Source organism: Pangasianodon hypophthalmus, chromosome 25 (genome assembly GCF_027358585.1).
Source record: "Pangasianodon hypophthalmus isolate fPanHyp1 chromosome 25, fPanHyp1.pri, whole genome shotgun sequence".
NCBI classification, from domain to species: Eukaryota; Metazoa; Chordata; class Actinopteri; order Siluriformes; family Pangasiidae; genus Pangasianodon; species Pangasianodon hypophthalmus.
The window spans coordinates 19,827,769-19,848,654 of NC_069734.1; the positions used below are offsets into that span (position 1 = coordinate 19,827,769).

Consider the following 20,886-nt stretch of genomic DNA (forward strand, 5'->3'; position numbering starts at 1 on the left):
GAGAACTGACTGTTCACTTGCTGCCTAATAAATCCCTCACCTTTACAGGTGCTATTGTAACGAGATAATCAGGTATTCACTTCACCTGTCAGTGGTTTTAATGTTATGGCTGATCAGTGTATATTAACAGATAATATCTACAAAAGAAAATATACAAATGCAAATACAAAATATACCCATTTCAAAAAAGAAACTTTCAGTATATTACAAAATTACACAAAATACCAAGTGATACCAAAAAGATACATAAATATGGGTGGGTTGTGTACATACTAAGCATGCAACATGCAAAGTGGTGTGCAAAAAGATGGCTGTGTAAAATGTGCTGTCACTGACTGGTTAAGAGTCTGATGGCTTGTTAACTGTTTATAGTCTATTTGTGCATGCCCAGATCCTCCCTTAGCCAGATGGAAACAGTTGAAAGACCAGACTTTTTGACCACCTTCACTATCCTCATCACTACAGACCTCGATCTGTCTTGATTATAGACCATCATCAGTGTCCAGCTTCTGTGGACTTCTGGAGACTACATATACATTCTGAATCTTATATACCAGTTATAAGGATCTAATGGGTTTCTGCACATTATCAGATCTGACCAGGGCAGAGAGGATCAATGAAATGGTGGGTTCAATGATAATTTCCTTCTCCAGTGTTTGCTAGTCAGAGGTGGTGGCCCTACATATCAAGATTAGTCCAGCATCAGTCCAAGATCAGACCAGGATCAGTCCAGGATCAGTCCAGGATTAGTCCAGGATCAAACAAGGATTAGTCCAAGATTAGTCCAGGATTAGTCCAGGATCAGATCAGGATCAGACTAGGATTAGTCTAGCATTGGTCCAGGATCAAACCAGAATTAGTCCAGGATCAGACCAGGATCAGACTAGGATCAGACTAGGATCTTTCATGACTAGTGTAGCTTTGAAGTTTCAGGAACTTCCTGTAGACTCTACTTGGTATGTAGTTGCTGGTACGTAGATCTCTGATCAGAGATGTGTGTGATATCTGCTGGTAATGAGTGTGGTAAGACATTCCATCCCACTCCACCCACCATGGCTCACACACACACACACACTCACAAACACTATGTCACACGTACATTATTTGTGTTATTTGTGTACTTTGGTTGTTTTTAATTACCTTTTATTGGTGCATGTGTTTTATTTTAGGGAAGCAGTTCTGTGAGTGTTAGTCCAGTTCCCTCAACGTCAGGAACCAGTACACCGCGCCGCACTCGACGTCAGCTCCCCCGGACTCCACCCACACCGCGCCCGCATGTTACATATTCACCTGCCCCCAGGAAACCACTCCCACCACCCACTCCTCGCCGTGAGCCTCCACCCATCGGCCCGCCTTCTCGCCGACCCTCCCCCCGCCGTGCACCATTCTATGACCGCCGTTTTGAATACGAGCCTCCGAACTATGAGCAGAGTGTGACGCAAGGACACTCCCATACGCCCCGTCACGGCTCCACCCACCACAGTCCTTCCCACCGCAGTCCTGCCTCTCATCACAGACGTGTACCCAACGGCTACCGCTCCTCCTCCTCTCCATCTCCACACCGCCGAGGCCCCACCCACCATGGCATGCAGCGTGCCCCACAGCCCCGCCCACCCCGGAAGAGTCTCCATGAGCCGTACAGTGAGACAGATGAGGATGACTGGTGCTAAAATCCTGCTCTTAATACACACCACAATCAGAGACAGACGGAAAGGATGCGTGTAACTACACACACAAACACACATGGATGGTGCAGAGTTGTGTATATGTGTGCATGTGTGTGTTTGTGTTTGTGTATATATGTGTGTAAGAGACTTTTAAAATTCAAGCAACACACACAGCATAAAGCAAAGTGAGAGGTCTTGCTACTTGTTCTCTCTCTTTTGGATCGCTCTCTGACTTCTGGACTACATTACCCAGAAGGCTGTGTGATGGAGGGAGGGAGGGGCTGGGGTGTGACCTGGGGTATAATCAGCATGGTTGTCTCCAGTGTGTCTCCTCTCAAAGTAACAAGGTGGAAAAACAAGTTGGTTTTACTAATGCAAAGAAAGAAGAAAACCATAGAAGAAAAAAAAACAGTAAAGACAGCGTGCTCTTATAACTGAGAGCTCCTCCTACTGCAAAACTAGCCAATGGCGTCGCAGCCTGCTACTGATGAGTTTTATCATCTATGTTTACTCAACATGCTGAGTGACCTCATAGTCTAGAGCTTGGGTACCGGGGGAGGGGCGGGGCACTGATGAGGACAGAATGATTAGCCATCTGCGAGGAGCCACTGATCAGAGCCACGCCCACAACACACCCTTCACAAGCAAGTGAAGAAGGAATAAAAGGGCAGAGCAGTGGATGAGAGACTAATTCATCTTCAGTCTTTAATTCATTAATGAAATTCTTCTTCTTTGTGGACGTTTGAGGAGCACGCGCTGTTCTGTTGCTTTATTTCCTCTTTTTGGACTCAAAGGACCTGAAGGAAACCTGCATGATTGATTAAAAAAACAACAAAACAAACAGCTGAACTGTGACTGATGGAGTGGCCATGGATCTGTTTAATTTATTTAGAAGAAATTCTCTTCTCTCGCTTTCTCTTTGCTGCACAGCACCATTTATTAGTGGTGAAGAAAAATTTTTAAAAACTGATGATCTGTCTTTCAGGATGAGCAGAGAAAGAGCAGGAGAAAATTTCTATTTTTCTTTTTTCTTTCCCATCAATAATAATAATAATAATAATACTAATACTAATACTACTAATAATAATAATAATAATAATAGTCAGATACAATAATGAATAAGTTTTATGTAATGAATAATGATCATGTGACTGGTGGCAGCGGTGGTCATGTGACTTTTGTTTATTGTTTTTGTTTTGCTTGTTTGTTGTTTGTTTGTTCATTTACGGTCGGTCTTACCGAACACTAAGGCCCCAACTGCAGGGAACAGTAAGTTGGGACGCAGCCCGTGAATCCTTCTCTAAGGGGACAGGAGGAGGGCGGGGCTCTTCACTCACTACTAAGTGCACTCCAGACTGTAGTGGACTTTGTGCCCTCAGATCTTTTCTACTGCAGGAGTTTTAACTGTTTCAGCGTTTTTCAGCTGAACACACACGCTGAAGTTCAGGGCTCATCTGTGTGTCACTGTGTGTGTGTGTGTGTGTGTGTGTGTGTGTGTGTGTGTGTGAGAGAGAGAGAGAGAGAGAGAGAGAGAGAGAGAGAGACGGCGTGACAGCGGTTGTTGAATATGTGGTAGCATGTCTCCTTGGCAACTCCGTAAACCGCCACTGACCACCAGAGGGCGTCACCTCATCACATACACAAAATCTAACACACACCCACACACGCACAAACACACACACACGCACTTTCAGACATACACACAAATACACACAGACACAAAATGGACCTGGGGGAATTTACCTTCACCAAAACTGCATGCTGTAGATACACACCTCTTAATACACACCACATTATAGTCACTGCCACTACATAAAACACACACCCACACACAAACACACACATACACACAGACCTGGTTTGTGTTTATTTTGTTCACTACACAGTGAGTGTGTATCTATGCAGAGAGACAGTTCTCCGTCTGAGAAAAATGTGTGTGCGTGTGTGTATACGTGTGTATGCGTATGTGTGTACGCACACAGGAGTTAAATTGGCCAAAGCACAGGACGTGGCGCTCTCTACTAATCCATCATCTTGCTCCATAAATGAGTTAATGATACCTCGAGCTTTAATTGACCTGTATTACTAATACTGTGATTTTATCACAGTATTAGAATTCATTCCAGAACATTCTGGTGCAGAGGTAGTTGTAGTTTATATGAGTTTATTTTAGTTTAGTTTGCAGAAGTAATTTAGTTAGAAATTCTCACTAAGTTAAATCTAACGATTCTTCATACAGCAAGACTGTTTCACATCTACACATTTACTTCTAAAACACTACAGTCGGGATTAAACGCTACAGTCGGGATTAAGCGCTATAGTCGGGATTAAACGCAACAGTCGGGATTAAACGCTACAGTCGGGATTAAGCGCTATAGTCGGGATTAAACGCTACAGTCGGGATTAAGCGCTATAGTCGGGATTAAACGCAACAGTCGGGATTAAACGCTACAGTTCATGAAGTCCATTTTCAACTCCACATAATAACACACAAACCGAACAAATCTCCTACCCCGATGATCATCAGTCTGCGTCTGCTTGTACTACAGAAAAGAAGAGGAACTACACTGAACGTGTGTGTGTGTGTGTGTGTGTGCATGTGCGTGAATCTGTGTGTTTTTGGTTTTTGTGTTTAACCAATAAGGGCTCTTCGTGCTGCCAAACTCATCAGGACTCGTGTGTGTGTGTGATAAAAGGTGCACCATGCCACACACACACACACACACACACACACACACACAGTGTCTCTCTTTCATTCTCCTTACCCACAATGCATCACTCTCCCCACACAGTAGGAGTCACGTACATAAACAACGAACATGACCTCATCCTCCTATGGTGACGCCCAAAGCCTCTCCCGCACTGATTCCCATTAGCCAATCACATCACAGTTCCCCCTGCCGATCATAAAGAAAGTGTAACGGGCCTGATCGCCATGGCGACGAGGTGTGTAATGCCCTGCATGTGCAATGTGCATGCAACTCCAGGATTAAACATTAAAGAGAATAAAGAGTGTAACACACAGAACAACTGCTGAGTGTCGGTCCTTTACTGTACCACCTAACACACAGTACACATTATACCCCATCAGAACCACACAGAACCACACAACAACTGCTGAGTGTCAGTCCTTTACTGTACCACCTAACACACAGTACACATTATACCCCATCAGAACCACACAACCACTGCTGAGTGTCAGTCCTTTACTGTACCACCTAACACACAGTACACATTATACCCCAAACAGAACCACACAGAGCCACACAGAACAACTGCTGAGTGTTGGTTCTTTACTGTACCACCTAACACACAGTACACATTATACCCCAAACAGAACCACACAGAGCCACACAGAACAACTGCTGAGTGTCGGTTTCTTGCCTGTTGTTGGGAATGTCTAATCACTCGGAGAAGGAAGTGCACACAGAAGCCAGGCCTCTAAGGCAACTTGCACACACAGTCTCAGTATCTTGGGCACTAGAGCTAATCGAAAGGGTCCCTCTGCGTTCTACATCAGTGTGCAGCTTTCACATCTGTGGTCACATTGTTCACCACTTGCATCACATCTGGTATAGCATCATGAATGGCTGTCATTGTAGAAACACATTTAGGTTTCTTAGATTCAAATGGGGCAAATTCTATTTTTTGTAGTGTTTAATCCTTCAGAAAACATCTTGAAATGAATGGTCCATGTACTGTGCCTACTGCCTGTGTTTGCTATGGCTCCTATAGCCTGCAGGATCTCCCAGTGTGGACATGGTCTCATTAAGGGCCATATACTATGATGTTAGAGATGCAACTTGCATTTGCCAGAGTATCATACCAGCATGTCAGCACTTTTACATTTGGGTTGTGTAAAGCAGCATGAACTTATATGCAAAGCCTCATCAGCCCGTACCAGCAGTCTCTCTAGCCAGCATGCCTGGCATCACAGCTGCTTTAATGATGCTCTTACACACGTATTAGCCCAGTCACTCATTTGGGCATATGCACAATGAAATAGGTTAGGTATTTGATAAGCTGGGTTGAGTGGAGGATCTGGTTTCAGTTTTGACAAAGCGACTGTAATTCCAGCCTGTTGCCCATTTACTGCTGCTGCTGCACTGCACGCCTGCCTTACACTCTGACTGTCACAATGCTGCTATTTCAGCATTCACCACCAACATAGGCCTCAAGTTTAGAGAATCAGATGCAGCCTGATGTAGATAGATGCTGATGTATGCCGAGAGTATATCAGGGTCTATCTAGCTGTACCAAACTGCTTTGAGCTCTGCACTTCAATGTGCTGTTGCATTTCACTAACACCTCTTGAACGTGGCCCGTGTCTGCTATGAGCCCCTATACTCTGCATTCCACTGTGGTAAAGGCGTTCACGCTTCACTTTCCATGGGGATCAGCAGTTCAGTCTGTTGAGTGTGCATAATGCATCACTATCGACATCATGCTGCAGTTAATACAAGGCTCTGGTACTGCTTGTCAAACATGTTCTGGTCCCAAACAGTTTGTGTAATGATCAAGTCCATCATCCAACTCCACAGGGCCCTGGCAGAACAAACCCAGAAGACGCAAACATGTAGGCAACATTGACGCAATGTGTACAAATACAGCTGTACTGCATTGAAATACCATATTGATGTAGGCTACAGACTTTAATACATTTTATATACAGTTTCCTCTGAAAGTATTGGAACACAAGGCCAATTCTGTTGTTTTTGCTCTACACTGAAAACATTTGGCTTTGAGATCAAAAGATGAATATGAGACGATAGATCAGAATTTCAGCTTTCATTTCCTGATATCAAGACATGTTACACAACTTAGAACATGGCACCTTTGGTGGCAGACCACCCAATTTTTAGGTGAGCAAAATTATTGGAACAGATAGTCGAAAAGTAAATAACACTTAATATTTGGTTGCATATCTCTTGCTTGCAATAACTGCGTCAATCTGGTGACCCAGTGACATCACCAAACTGCAGCATTCTCCTTTTGCGTTGCTTTTCCAGGCTTGTAGCAGCAGCTTCTTTCAGTTGTTGATAGTTTTGGGGGGTTTCTCCCTTCAGTCTCCTCTTCAGGAGGTGAAATGCTGCTCAGTTGGGTTAAGGTCTGCTGATGGACTTGGCCAGTCTAAAACCTTCCACTTTCCCCCTGATGAAGTGCTTTGTTGTGTTGCAGTGTGTTTTGGGTCGTTGTCTTGCTGCATGCTGAAGTTCCTCCCTATTAGATTAGATGCATTTCTCTGTAAATTGTCAGACAGAATGTTTTTGTAGACTTCTGAATTCATTCTGCTGCTACCATCATGAGCTCCATCATCAGTAAAGATTAGTGAGTCTGTTCCAGAAGCAGATGCAAGCCCAAGCCATGACGCTACCTCCACCATGCTTCACCCATGAGCTCGTATGTTTTGGATCATGAGCAGATTCTTTCTTAATTAGAAGGTAAATGGAGTCAAACTAAATCTGTAGTATTTCAAACATCATGGAAGGAGAGCCTCCTGAGATATAGAAAAGCTCTTGGTGCTGCTAGATCAATGTATCTCTCCACAGTAACTGAAGATAAAAATAATCCTAGATATTTATTTAATACTAAATAAGACCACAATAGAAACACGCACACAATCATTATATAGCAGTGATGACTTCATGAATTTTTTCAATGATAAAATTGAAAATATCAGGCAAAAAATTCTGACAATTAATTTAAAACTGGACAGTTTTATAACTAACTCTGTAGATAATAATATAATGATATCAGATCAACAATTACATGTTTTACTCCCCTTTGAGAGACCAAATTAATTTCACTAATTTCATCATCAAAATCATTTATCACTACTTGTCACTACTTGTTTCTTCAAACAGATAATTCCAGAAACAATCAATCCTTGTGGAGATGGCTTGGAGATCTCATATGGGGAGCTGTACTGTGGTGGCTTTGGGGCTGCAGTTGTCACGAGCAGTTTTGTACTCGGGTCTCCGTCAGTGAACAGTGAATAGATTCAACAATCCAGACTTCATGTGAAAACTGTAATGAGTTTCCTGGTTACACAACTGTACTATTTGTCCATGTAGTACACAGTTATAGAAGGGATTTATTTATATTCGCACTATCCGTTGCACCCAGATGAGGATGGTTCCCTTTTGAGTCTGGTTCCTCTCAAGGTTTCTTCCTCATATTGTCTCAGGGAGTTTTTCCTCACCACTGTCACCTCTGGCTTCTCATTAGGGATAAATTCATAAATTTACAATTTATTTTGGTTTAATTTAATATGAATGTATTTATTTCTGTAAAGCTGCTTTGTGGTAATGTCCATTGTTAAAAGTGCTATACAAATAAAATTGAATTGAATTTCTTTCTCCACACTTTGGCCTTTCCATCACTTTGGTAGAGATTAATCTTGGTTCCAGATCTTTTGTGGATCATCTCTGTATTTCTTTGTGAATTCCAGTCCGGCCTTCTGATTCTTACTGCTGATGAGAGGTTTGCATCTTGTGGTATGGCCTCTATATTTCTACTCTCGAAGTCTTCCTCGAGTGGTGTATTGTGGTATCTTCACCCCTGCTCTGTGGAGGTGGTTGGTGATGTCACTGACTGTTGTTTTTGGGTTTTTCTTCACATCTCTCACAATGTTTCTGTCATCAGCTGCTGGTGTTTCCTTGGCTGACCTGTTCCATGTCTGGGTGTTAGTACATCAGTGGTTTCTTTCTTTTCAGGACATTCCACATTGTTATATTGGCTATGCCCCATGCTAGTGCAATGGCTCTGTTCGATTTTCCCCCTTTTCTCAGCTTCAGAATGGCTTGCTTCTCTCCCATAGACAGCTCTCTGGTCTTCATTTTGGTTTGTCCTTTTTAACAACAAACGCAGTCTTCACAACCCAGGGCTCAAACCAAGAGTACACATTCATTATTAATTGTTTAAACAATCAATCTAACAGGACACACCTGTGCAACAAGAAACACCTGTCAGTCACGTGTTCCAATATTTGTGATCACTTGAAAAATGTATATATATATATATATATATATATATATATATATATATATATATATATATATATATATATATAATGTGTGTGTGTGTGTGTGTGTGATAATAAAATCCCCATAAAATATTTAAATGTACTAAAATGTATTGATATTACAGTATTTTTATAATATTTAGAATTTTTATTTATTTATTTTAATCTTTATTGTGTAAAAATCCGTGGGACATTTATTCTGTAGTGTGTACTGCGCGTGCGCAGCAGTGTGGCGTTTCCGGCTTCACTGCGCTCGAGCTCCAGCGCTGAGTGATGTGGTGACTAATGTTTCCGGCTTCACTGTGCTGAAGCTGCACCATGGATGATCCGTTTTTCGTCGTTAAAGCGTAAATAATCTTTTTCCAAACTTTTCTAACATATATAATTTAATTTATAAAATTTTAATGAAGTTCTTACATACAGATTTTAAATAAGGCTACACATACCACAGCAGATTTAGCTAGCCTGCTAGGTAGCCTCAGTGCTAAGTTAGCAGCTCTGCTAATGTGTGTGTTAATTCACTGTGTGTGTGTGTGTGTGTGTGTGTGTTTGTTTATAGATTAAACACCGCAGCATTACTGTGTATTACATTTCTATGTGTTTATTATAAATGATTGACTTCACACAGTGAGAGTAACTGATCTGACCATCAAACCCCTGATCTGATCATCAAACCCCTGATCTGATCATCAAACCCCTGATCTGATCATCAAACCCCTGATCTGATCATCAAACCCCTGATCTGACCATCAAACCCCTGATCTGACCATCAAACCCCTGATCTGACCATCAAACCCCTGATCTGACCATCACGCCCCTGATCTGATCATCACGCCCCTGATCTGACCATCAAACCCCTGATCTGATCATCAAACCCCTGATCTGATCATCACGCCCCTGATCTGACCATCAAGCCCCTGATCTGACCATCAAACCCCTGATCTGATCATCACGCCCCTGATCTGATCATCAAACCCCTGATCTGATCATCAAACCCCTGATCTGATCATCACGCCCCTGATCTGATCATCACGCCCCTGATCTGACCATCAAACCCCTGATCTGACCATCACGCCCCTGATCTGACCATCACGCCCCTGATCTGATCATCACGCCCCTGATCTGACCATCACGCCCCTGATCTGACCATCACGCCCCTGATCTGACAATCAAACCCCTGATCTGACCATCAAGCCCCTGATCTGATGTTTTTAACATCGGTGTGACAACACAGCACTCTCACACACACTCTCACACACTCACACACACTCACACACACTCTCACACACTCACACACACTCACATGCACTCACACACACTAATGCTGCGGTGAGTGGTGTTTATATCACGAAGTGTCGAACTCTCCCACAGCCTCAGCTGTTTAATGCCTTTAACTCTGACAGAACTATAAACTGTTATGAATGAATATTTATTCAGTGCAATGTTTACACAATAATGCATTATTATAAGTTCTAATGATAATTTGGACTAAATGACTGGAAGCTTAGTGAATTGTTTATGTGTTTATGTTTACGTACATGATCATGTGACCGTGCTGTTGCAGTGTTGCTCACAAAGCTCACTGAGGGTGTGTTTGAGGATGTCGGGAACACTCATGATCAAACACCCTCTGTCTCTCTGCCAGTGAGGTACAGAAGGCAGTGCTGCGTGGGCGGGGCCTTTGTGAGAGATGGGCGGAGCTTCTCCAGGAGGAGGAACCTGTGAGCCGAGATGAACTCGAATGGAGCAAAAACGAACTGCGCAACTGTTTACGGGCCATCGAGTGGGACTTAGAGGATCTACAGGAGACAATCAGTATCCTGGAGAGAGAGCTGGAGAGAGCACGCAAGAGAGAGAGAGAGCTGGAGAGAGCGCGAGACAGTGAGAGAGAGCTGGAGAGAGAGAGAGAGCTAGAGAGAGAGAGAGAGAGAGATAGCGTGAGAGAGCGTGAGAGAGAGAGAGAGAGAGTTGGAGAGAGCGTGAGACAGTGAGAGAGAGCTGGAGAGAGAGAGAGAGCTAGAGAGAGAGAGAGAGAGATAGCGTGAGAGAGAGAGCTGGAGAGAGAGAGAGCTGGAGAGAGAGAGAGCTGGAGAGAGAGAGAGCTGGAGAGAGCGCGCGAGAGAGAGAGAGAGAGCTGGAGAGAGAGAGAGAGCTGGAGAGAGAGAGAGCTGGAGAGAGCGCGCGAGAGAGAGAGAGAGAGCTGGAGAGAGAGAGAGCTGGAGAGAGCTGGAGAGAGAGAGAGAGCTGGAGAGAGAGAGAGCTGGAGAGAGAGAGAGCTGGAGAGAGAGAGAGCTGGAGAGAGCGAGAGAGAGAGAGAGAGCTGGAGAGAGCGCGAGAGAGAGCTGGAGAGAGAGAGAGAGCTGGAGAGAGAGAGAGAGAGCCGGAGAGAGCGCAAGAGAGAGAGAGCTAGCGAGAGAGAGAGAGCTGGAGAGAGAGCTGGAGAGAGCGCGAGAGAGAGCTGGAGAGAGTGAGAGAGAGAGAGCTGGAGAGAGAGAGAGAGAGCTGGAGAGAGCTGGAGAGAGTGAGAGAGAGAGAGCTGGAGAGAGAGAGAGAGCTGGAGAGAGAGCTGGAGAGAGAGCTGGAGAGAGAGCTGGAGAGAGTGAGAGAGAGAGAGAGCTGGAGAGAGAGAGAGAGAGAGAGCTGGAGAGAGCTGGAGAGAGAGAGAGAGAGAGAGAGCTGGAGAGAGAGCTGGAGAGAGAGCTGGAGAGAGAGCTGGAGAGAGAGAGAGAGAGAGCTGGAGAGAGTGAGAGAGAGAGAGAGAGCTGGAGAGAGAGAGAGAGAGAGAGAGAGCTGGAGAGAGAGAGAGAGAGAGAGAGAGAGAGCTGGAGAGAGCTGGAGAGAGAGAGAGAGAGAGAGCTGGAGAGAGAGCTGGAGAGAGAGCTGGAGAGAGAGAGAGAGAGCTGGAGAGAGAGTGAGAGAGAGAGAGAGAGCTGGAGAGAGAGCTGGAGAGAGAGAGAGAGAGAGAGCTGGAGAGAGAGCTAGAGAGAGAGCTGGAGAGAGAGAGAGAGAGCTGGAGAGAGAGTGAGAGAGAGAGAGAGAGCTGGAGAGAGAGCTGGAGAGAGAGCTGGAGAGAGTGAGAGAGAGAGAGAGAGAGCTGGAGAGAGAGCTGGAGAGAGCTGGAGAGAGAGCTGGAGAGAGTGAGAGAGAGAGAGAGAGAGAGCTGGAGAGAGAGAGAGAGCTGGATAGAGCTGGAGAGAGAGAGAGCTGGATAGAGCTGGAGAGAGAGAAAGTGTGTTGGAGAGAGAGAGTGTGTTGGAGAGAGAGAGAGAGAGAGAGCTGGAGAGAGAGAGAGAGAGAAAGAGAGAGAGAGAAAGCTGGAGAGAGCGAGAGAGAGCTGGGGGGAGAGAGAGAGAGAGAGAGAGAGAGAGAGCTGGAGAGAGCGAGAGAGAGAGAGCTGGAGAGAGCTGGAGAGAGAGAAAGCTGGAGAGAGAGAGAGCTGGAGAGAGAGAGAAAGAGAGAGAGAGCTGGAGAGAGAGAGAGCTGGAGAGAGAGAGATGGGGAGAGAGAGCTGGAAAGAGAAAGAGAGAGAGAGCTGGAAAGAGAGAGATAGGGAGAGAGAGAGAGAGAGCTGGAGAGAGAGAAAGAGAGCGAGAGAGAGAGAGAGCTGGAGAGAGAGAGATAGGGAGAGAGAGAGAGAGCTGGAGAGAGAGAAAGAGAGAGAGAGAGAGAGAGAGAGAGCTGGAGAGAGAGAGCTGGAAAGAGAGAGATGGGGAGAGAGAGCTGGAAAGAGAGAGATAGGGAGAGAGAGAGATGGGAAGAGAGAGAGAGAGAGAGAGAGAGCTGGAGAGAGAGAGCTGGAAAGAGAGAGATAGGGAGAGAGAGAGATGGGGGGAGAGAGAGAGAGAGAGAGAGAGAGAGAGCTGGAAAGAGAGATAGGGAGAGAGAGAGAGAGAGAGAGAGCTGGAAAGAGAGAGAGAGAGAGAGAGAGCTGGAGAGAGAGAGCTGGAAAGAGAGAGATAGGGAGAGAGAGAGATGGGGGGAGAGAGAGAGAGAGAGAGAGAGAGAGAGAGAGAGCTGGAAAGAGAGATAGGGAGAGAGAGAGAGAGAGAGAGAGCTGGAAAGAGAGAGATAGGGAGAGAGAGAGCTGGAGAGAGAGAGAGAGAGAGAGCTGGAGAGAGAGAGCTGGAAAGAGAGAGATAGGGAGAGAGAGAGAGAGAGAGAGAGAGAGAGAGAGCTGGAAAGAGAGAGATAGGGAGAGAGAGAGCTGGAGAGGTTTGAGGTTTACCAAATCTTTATTGTTACAATTTACAACCGTACATCACCAAACCTTATCTCAAGATAGATATTAAAAATTCAAAATCAACAAACTATCATCAGTTGCACATAAAACATCATTAACACACCAAATACCACAGAAACACATTTTATCATTAGTGAGGCCATAATATGCAAATTCTACTTTCAGCCTTCCAGCTCCCAGACTCTTAAACATCATCTCATTTCCAACATTTCCTGTCAACTGTAACGTTAATAGTACAATTCCAATCCCCTCCAATGATAAGACACATATTGTCATCAAATTTCTGAACAAAATTTTTTAACTTCATAAAGACTTCCACCTGCTCAGACCTACTGTTAGGTTCATAAACATTCAAAAACAAGTACAAAAACAATTCCTCTAAACTCTATTTAAGTTAATAATACTCTTCTTTTTACAATTTCTTCTAAAATAATAAAATATTCACATTCATATTTTTAGAAAATAAAGTGACTACACCTGTGCTAGTATTTGTCCTATGGCTTAGAACAGATTTTCCTTCCCACCACATACTCCATTCAGTTTCATTATCACTACTAGTGTGTGTCTCTTGCAAAAAAGTAATACTGACTCTTTTAATTCTAAATAGCTCCGACACCATTGCCATCTTATTTCTGTCTCTGCCCCCATTTGTGTTTAAGGACCCCACCCTTAAAGGCTCCATGAAGAAATAGAAATAGAAAGAGAACAGAAACAGAAAGAAACAAGATAAAGCAGACACCCTATGTGGTTTAATCATCTTTATTTTTGTGAAGCGTTACCTTTGTCCCTTCTTAGCTTTGTTAACATCTTCTTTAGATGGAACCTTTTCTGCTTACTTAGAGCCTCGTAGCCAAGTGTTTTTTGTAACGTTAACACTGAAACTATGAATTTATCTGTGTCCGGAAAAAAATTCCTTCATTTCTGTGGTTTTGCCGAAGGTTACGTCTAAAAAAATCTTTTATTTCTTGTGGTGTATACTTGTCTCCCGTAGTTCGTGATCCAATGTCAGAGATATCGGAGAGTGTATCATCATCTCTCACTTCCGTATCAGCACGCATTTCAACACGTTGTGGTGTTCCAAGATGTTCAACACAGTCCACTTCAACATTAGCCCTTTCATTCACCTCATCATCAATCATCACTTCGTTTTCATTAATTTCTGATACATCATTATTTACATTGGAATTCACCATTTCTTCTTTATTCTGATCATCAGCGACGCTATCAATCAGTTCAACATTATAGGTGTCACTCTCTTCTATATCCCAGGGTTCCTCAGAACCTGACTCATTGTTATTCACCTCAGCAGCAGTAGAAGGGGCCCGGCAGTAGGATCAGGCCCGGCAGTAGGATGAGACCTGGCAGTAGGATCAGGCCCGGCAGTAGGATCAGGCCCGGCAGTAGGATCAGACCCGGCAGTAGGATCAGGCCCGGCAGTAGCGTCAGGCCCGGCAGTAGGATCAGACCCGGCACTAGAACTAGGCCCGGCAGTAGGATCAGACCCGGCAGTAGAACTAGGCCCGGCAGTAGGATCAGGCCCGGCAGTAGGATCAGACCCGGCAGTAGGATCAGGCCCGGCAGTAGCATCAGGCCCGGCAGTAGGATCAGACCCGGCACTAGAACTAGGCCCGGCAGTAGGATCAGACCCGGCAGTAGAACTAGGCCCGGCAGTAGGATCAGGCCCGGCAGTAGGATCAGACCCGGCAGTAGGATCAGACCCGGCAGTAGGTTCAGGCCCGGCAGTAGAACTAGGCCCGGCAGTAGGATCAGGCCCGGCAGTAGCATCAGGCCCGGCAGTAGAACTAGACCCGGCAGTAGGATCAGGCCCGGCAGTAGGATCAGGCCCGGCAGTAGAACTAGGCCCGGCAGTAGGATCAGACCCGGCAGTAGGATGAGACCCGGCAGTAGGATCAGGCCCGGCAGTAGGATGAGACCCGGCAGTAGGTTCAGGCCCGGCAGTAGAACTAGGCCCGGCAGTAGGATCAGGCCCGGCAGTAGCATCAGGCCCGGCAGTAGGATCAGACCCGGCAGTAGGATCAGGCCCGGCAGTAGAACTAGGCCCGGCAGTAGGATCAGGCCCGGCAGTAGAACTAGGCCCGGCAGTAGGATCTGGCCCGGCAGTTGAACTAGCCCCGGCAGTAGGATCAGACCCGGCAGTAGGATCAGGCCCGGCAGTAGGATGAGACCCGGCAGTAGGATCAGGCCCGGCAGTAGGATCAGGCCCGGCAGTAGGATCAGACCCGGCAGTAGCGTCAGGCCCGGCAGTAGCGTCAGGCCCGGCAGTAGAACTAGACCCGGCAGTAGCATCAGGCCCGGCAGTAGCGTCAGGCCCGGCAGTAGCGTCAGGCCCGGCAGTAGGTTCAGGCCCGGCAGTAGAACTAGACCCAGCAGTAGCATCAGGCCCGGCAGTAGGATCAGGCCCGGCAGTAGGATCAGGCCCGGCAGTAGAACTAGACCCGGCAGTAGAACTAGACCCGGCAGTAGCATCAGGCCCGGCAGTAGAACTAGACCCGGCAGTAGCATCAGGCCCGGCAGTAGCATCAGGCCCGGCAGTAGAACTAGACCCGGCAGTAGCATCAGGCCCGGCAGTAGGATCAGGCCCGGCAGTAGGATCAGGCCCGGCAGTAGAACTAGACCCGGCAGTAGCATCAGGCCCGGCAGTAGGATCAGGCCCGGCAGTAGCGTCAGGCCCGGCAGTAGGATCAGGCCCGGCAGTAGGATCAGACCCGGCAGTCTTCTCACTAACCTGGGCCTTATGTGGGCACGCCAGCCTCTTGGGCCCGATATCCCCACGCTCAAAACACTTCATGCTGCTGGTATTTGCGTACACCATACACGCTCTTCCCTCATGAAACACTTTAAATGACACACCCAGCTCCGGCTCATTCAGAAACATAAACACCTGCCTCCTTAATGACATGAAATGTTTCAAGGCCGTGTTTTTGCATCCCAGTGGAATCATTTTTATTTCGCTTGCAAACTTTGCATATCATGCAAGCCCCCGTTCAATCTCATCATTATGGATGAAGGGTGGTACATTAGACACAGTGACTGTAGTAGTCGGAGAAACAATAACAAAACCTCCACCTACCACGATTCCACTGCTTACCAAGCGATTAACTAGCTCTTCCTCTCTTACAAAAACCACCACCGCCTTGTTCATCCTAGACGCTGAAGAAATGTTGTTGTAGCCAACCTGCTCTCCCACCGCCTTCAACACATCCTCCACAGTCACGCCTAGCGCAGACACACACCTGATACCGTGACGGAGCGACACAGGTGACGCTTCGCCCACGGGGAGGGACGCCATCCCGACGTTGTTACAAAAAGTTGTCAAAAACTCACAAAATTAAACTTCTAACCAAAATAAAGTAGATGTTTGTCACTAGTAAAACAAATTTTAATGTGCACTGGAAAAAGGAAATATATAGCCAAAGAAAAACCCAATCAGTCTCCATGTGAACAGTCACACACACACACACACACACACACACAGAGAGAGAGAGCAGTTAAGTTCACATTCACACTCCATCATACAAGAAACACTAATTTAATCCAATCCTAATATTATCTAATATTTTATACAGCTATGCCATTTTATATAAATTAATGTATTGTAGAAATTAATCTTTTTGTAATAAATCTGTTCATTTAATTAATGTCTATTCATGTTTAGTGTTTATTTTATTCATTGTTTTTCTATTCCTGTATTTGTTGTTATTTGTCTGTATAAATGTTATATTAGCATTGTAAAAACAGTCATGTTAATAAAGCACACTGAACTGTGAGAGAGAGAGAGAGGGAGACAGGCAAAAGAGAGAGAGACAGGCAAAAGAGAGAGAGACAGGCAAAAGAGAGAGAGACAGGCAAAAGAGAGAGAGAGAGAGAGAGACAGGCAAAAGAGAGAGAGACAGGCAAAAGAGAGAGAGACAGGCAAAAGAGAGAGAGAGAGAGAGAGACAGGCAAAAGAGAGAGAGACAGGCAAAAGAGAGAGAGAGAGAGAGACAGGCAAAAGAGAGAGAGACAGGCAAAAGAGAGAGAGACAGGCAAAAGAGAGAGAGAGAGAGAGAGAGACAGGCAAAAGAGAGAGAGACAGGCAAAAGAGAGAGAGAGAGAGAGAGAGACAGGCAAAAGAGAGAGAGACAGGCAAAAGAGAGAGAGACAGGCAAAAGAGAGATGGGCCCTCGAGTGGGACTTAGAGGATGTACAGGAGATGATCAGTATCCTGGAGCGAGAGAGACAGGGAACTGGAGGGAAGAGACAGACGGTGATGTGAGCTAATTGTTCTGTGTTGAATGAGTGTGTGTGAGTGTGTGTGTGTGTGTGTGTGTGTGTGTGTGTGTGTGTGTGTGTGTGTAGTGTTTGAGCCTTGACTGAAAGAGGTATTGTACAGTCAAACCCAGGTAAATTCCGTCTGTGTGAGAACGAACTGCAGGAGAGAAGAGAGTTTGTGGAGCAAACCCGCACTGCTGTACAGGTATACACACACACACACACACACACACACACACACACACAGGTGAGGGTACTAAAGCATCTTGTCCAGTTCCACTACTACGTCAGTACTGGCCAATCACTGCATATGTAGGTGGCTCACTACACATTTCTGTTTTGTTTTCTCACTGTGCTAACAGCTGTAGAGCGCTTACTGACACACTCATGGTGTAGATCTTCATCCATCATCCTGTTTTAATGTTCAGACATTGATTTTGTGTGTGTGTGTGTGTGTGTGTGTGTGTGTGTGTGTGTGTGTGTAGGAGATGAAGCAGCAGCTCTCCAGTCCCTCTGCTGTTGCTCAGGCTGAGAAGAAGAACAGACAGGTGAGTCATTTAATATTAGTATTTCTCATCAACTGATTTTCTCACATCCTGTCTGGTTTGTAACTGGGGTCAAAAGTCGCAGGCATCCATTGTAACTGAATCAGAAGTCAGGAATCATCCACTAGGAAAATAATAATAATAATAATAATAATAAATATTAATATGCAGTAGCTGCGGCAGCACTGACAGGTAGAGAGGGTGAGAGTGGAGTTTGTTTATATTAAATACATAAACGTTTTGTCAGAATTTAACTTTCTAACCTCACAGGCCTGACAACCAGGTTGTCGGAGCCATTTACACCTTTCTTTACATTTGCGCTTAATGTTTGCTTTTTGACCACTGGGTGGCGCCCTAAGAAATAAGAATGCTGTAAGGTTCCAGACAGGAAGGGGTGTGGAGTTGGCGAGGAAGTCAGCAGTATTTTGACCATAAAAAACATGCAAGCATAACAACGTGTGTGCAAATGGGACTTTAGAAATGTTTGCACTACGGAATATCTGCTAAGAGAAACTCTAAGAACGAAAAATAAATGGATAGGGATATCCAAAGCTTCCAAAGATATGGAATTTGTGGCTGTTGTTGGAACTTCTGCTTGTGGTTCGTGAAAATGAGTCCAAAGCTGCTGGACTTATTGTTTTGTAAAAAGGGCACTACACAGGTGAAGCTATAAACACAAATCTATCACATGTCTTTACAGGTAGACACAAGGGGTGTAACGATCCATCGATATGGAACGATGTATCGATCAAATAACGATGTATCGATTCAATACGTAAACATCGATGCATGTACAGATGTGGCCTTCAAGAATGCGTGTTTTTTTACGTGGTTTCATGCGGTTCGTCGTGCGTGATCACGCGGCACCCTGCAGGCACGCTTCTTAGAATTTACACAATATAAATAAACTGACACAATATAAATTGACACAATATCCACCAGGTGGCGCATGGAACAATATACTGCAGCTCAACACAGTACGCGGAAAAAATGGAATGTGTGGTCGGTTAGATTTAAGAAAAAATATTACATATGGTTTACATAAAAATATTACGATTCTCATCAAAATGTGATTGCATTGCTTATGCTAAACTTAATTTAAACAAGTTTCTAATTACAAGACTGAATTATGTAACATGAGCGTGATCAATTCACACAGTACAGGCACTATAACTATAGTATTTAAATTAACAGGGCTAAAAGGTGTGGTAGAATAGCGCCGCGGTAACATGGCTGCTGTAGAATGCCAGCAACCTGAGGTCAATCCTGATACTCAATACTGATGTGTGTGTGTTGTGTGTGTGTGTGTGTGTGTGTGTGTAGGCTCTGTTGGACACACAGCGGAATGCAGGTTTGGATCCTCACCTGGTATCAGCAAATTCAAGGTACATTCAGGAACAACAGGAGCAGCAGCAGGTACACACAACCTGTGTATTATTTTGTGTGTGTAGCTGATAGTTCATGAGCAGTTCAGTATTATTGTGTGTGCGTGTGTGTGTGTGTGTGTGTGTGTAACTGATAGTTCATGAGCAGTTCAGTATTATTGTGTGTGTGTGTGTGTGTGCGTGTGTGTGTGTGTGTGTGTGTGTGTGTGTGTAACTGATAGTTCATGAGCAGTTCTGTATTATTGTGTGTTTGTGTGTGTATGTGTGTGTGTGTTTAGCTGATAGTTCAGGAGCAGGATGAGCAGTTGGAGCTGGTTTCCGGAAGTATCCGTGTTCTGAAGGACATGAGTGAAAGGATTGGAGATGAACTGGATGAGCAGGCTATGTAAGACACACACACACACACACACACACAGAGTTTATGCATTGTTCATACCAATACTACATCACAGTGATAATGAAGGGGTTAAATCTGGAGGATGCGGTAATGTGTAAGAGCTGGAGGGAGGGAAGTGGGAGAGGGATCTACCTCAGTGCTGCTCGCTCAAAGGTTTTCAAGGAGGACAGTGGTCCCGAGAGACTGAAGTGTTCTCAGAGACAGCAGCGTTCCCAGACAGGGTTACACTGTTCCTTCAATAACCTGCTGAAATGACTTGTGCAGTGGTTAGGGTTAGTGGTCTCTCACCGTAGGGAGCAGGTGCGTTCTGTGCTCTGGGTTCTGCAGCAGTCATTTCTTTTTGGTCTGAGGAGAGCCCTCAGCTTTACAGCATGTCCTGCAAGCACCAGCCAGCAGGAATCAGAAGAACTCTGTGTGTGTGTGTGTGTGTGTGTGTGTGTGTGTGTGTGTGTGTGTGTGTGTAGTATGCTGGGGGAGTTCAGTGAGGAGATGGAGCAGACGGGTTCCAGAATGGATTCCGTGCTGAAGAAACTGGAGAAAGTTTCACACATGACCAGCAGTGAGTTCACACACTTTATAGTGACTTTATAGCGAGGATTGTTGACATCTTGTTGTCTTCAGTGTGTATCATTACTGTGTGTGTGTGTGTGTGTGTGTGTGTGTGTAGGCCGGAGACAGTGGTGTGCTATCGGTGCTCTCCTCATCATCCTCATCGTCGTCCTCATCCTCTTCTTTACTCTGTGAGAGCGGCACATTTGTCTGTCCGTCCAGGAGACAGAGAGGGAGAGAGACAGGTGTGCTCTCCTCCACCCAGCAGACTGTTAATCTCTCTGTCTCTCTCTGTCTCTCTCTCTCTGTCTCTCTCTCTCTCTCTCTCTCTGTCTGTCTGTCTTTCTGATGTGTGTCTGTGTGTGATTGTGGGAGTTTTTTAGTGTTAATGTTTTTACACTGCAGTGGTGATGAAACTGAACAGTTACTGAGAATAATGTATAGATATTAAACTTTTATATAATAATAATAATAATAATAATAATAATAATAACAATAATAATAATGCCATTTGCTCTATAATAATGCTCTTTTTTTAAATCACAGTCTGTGATATTATCATGATATTATATTAAAGACTTTGTCGACTGCGTTGTTATAAATGGTGGCCTTGTTTTTATTTTCTAGTTTGGCAAAAATACAACTCAAAAATGATAAAGAGAAAATCTGAACAAATAAAAAGTGTAAACAGTGACATGGTAAATAAATGAGAGGTCACATGAATTGATCGTGTTAAGAGTTTATTACACACACCTGCATTTCATATGACTGAACACACACACACACACATGCACACACTTCATAAAC

The 20,886-nt window shown here is 45.0% G+C and overlaps 2 protein-coding genes across 13 annotated transcripts in view; both read left to right on the plus strand.

Moving 5' to 3' along the window:
- Window positions 1-7,968, plus strand: part of cacna1ab (calcium channel, voltage-dependent, P/Q type, alpha 1A subunit, b) — a 102,296-nt gene extending 94,328 nt beyond the window's left edge. For 5 of the 12 annotated variants that reach the window (XM_053229379.1, XM_053229381.1, XM_053229390.1 and 2 more), the window contains one exon: window positions 1,170-7,968. In XM_053229379.1, coding sequence (XP_053085354.1) covers window positions 1,170-1,670 — 501 coding nt within the window. In that variant the 3' untranslated portion in view covers window positions 1,671-7,968. The remainder of the gene's footprint in view (window positions 1-1,169) is intronic. The other 7 variants (XM_053229389.1, XM_053229380.1, XM_053229383.1 and 4 more) reach the window with 2 other exon arrangements.
- Window positions 7,969-8,913: 945 nt separating this feature from the next.
- On the plus strand, window positions 8,914-20,802 carry LOC113525359 (syntaxin-10). Its single transcript, XM_034299791.2, has 8 exons — window positions 8,914-9,038; window positions 10,337-10,506; window positions 17,314-17,408; window positions 17,689-17,751; window positions 19,072-19,164; window positions 19,412-19,518; window positions 19,995-20,089; window positions 20,198-20,802. Exons 1-8 carry the CDS (start codon window positions 9,010-9,012, stop codon window positions 20,272-20,274), a joined length of 729 nt encoding a protein of 242 aa, XP_034155682.1. The 5' UTR covers window positions 8,914-9,009; the 3' UTR covers window positions 20,275-20,802.
- Window positions 20,803-20,886: the final 84 nt, after the last annotated feature.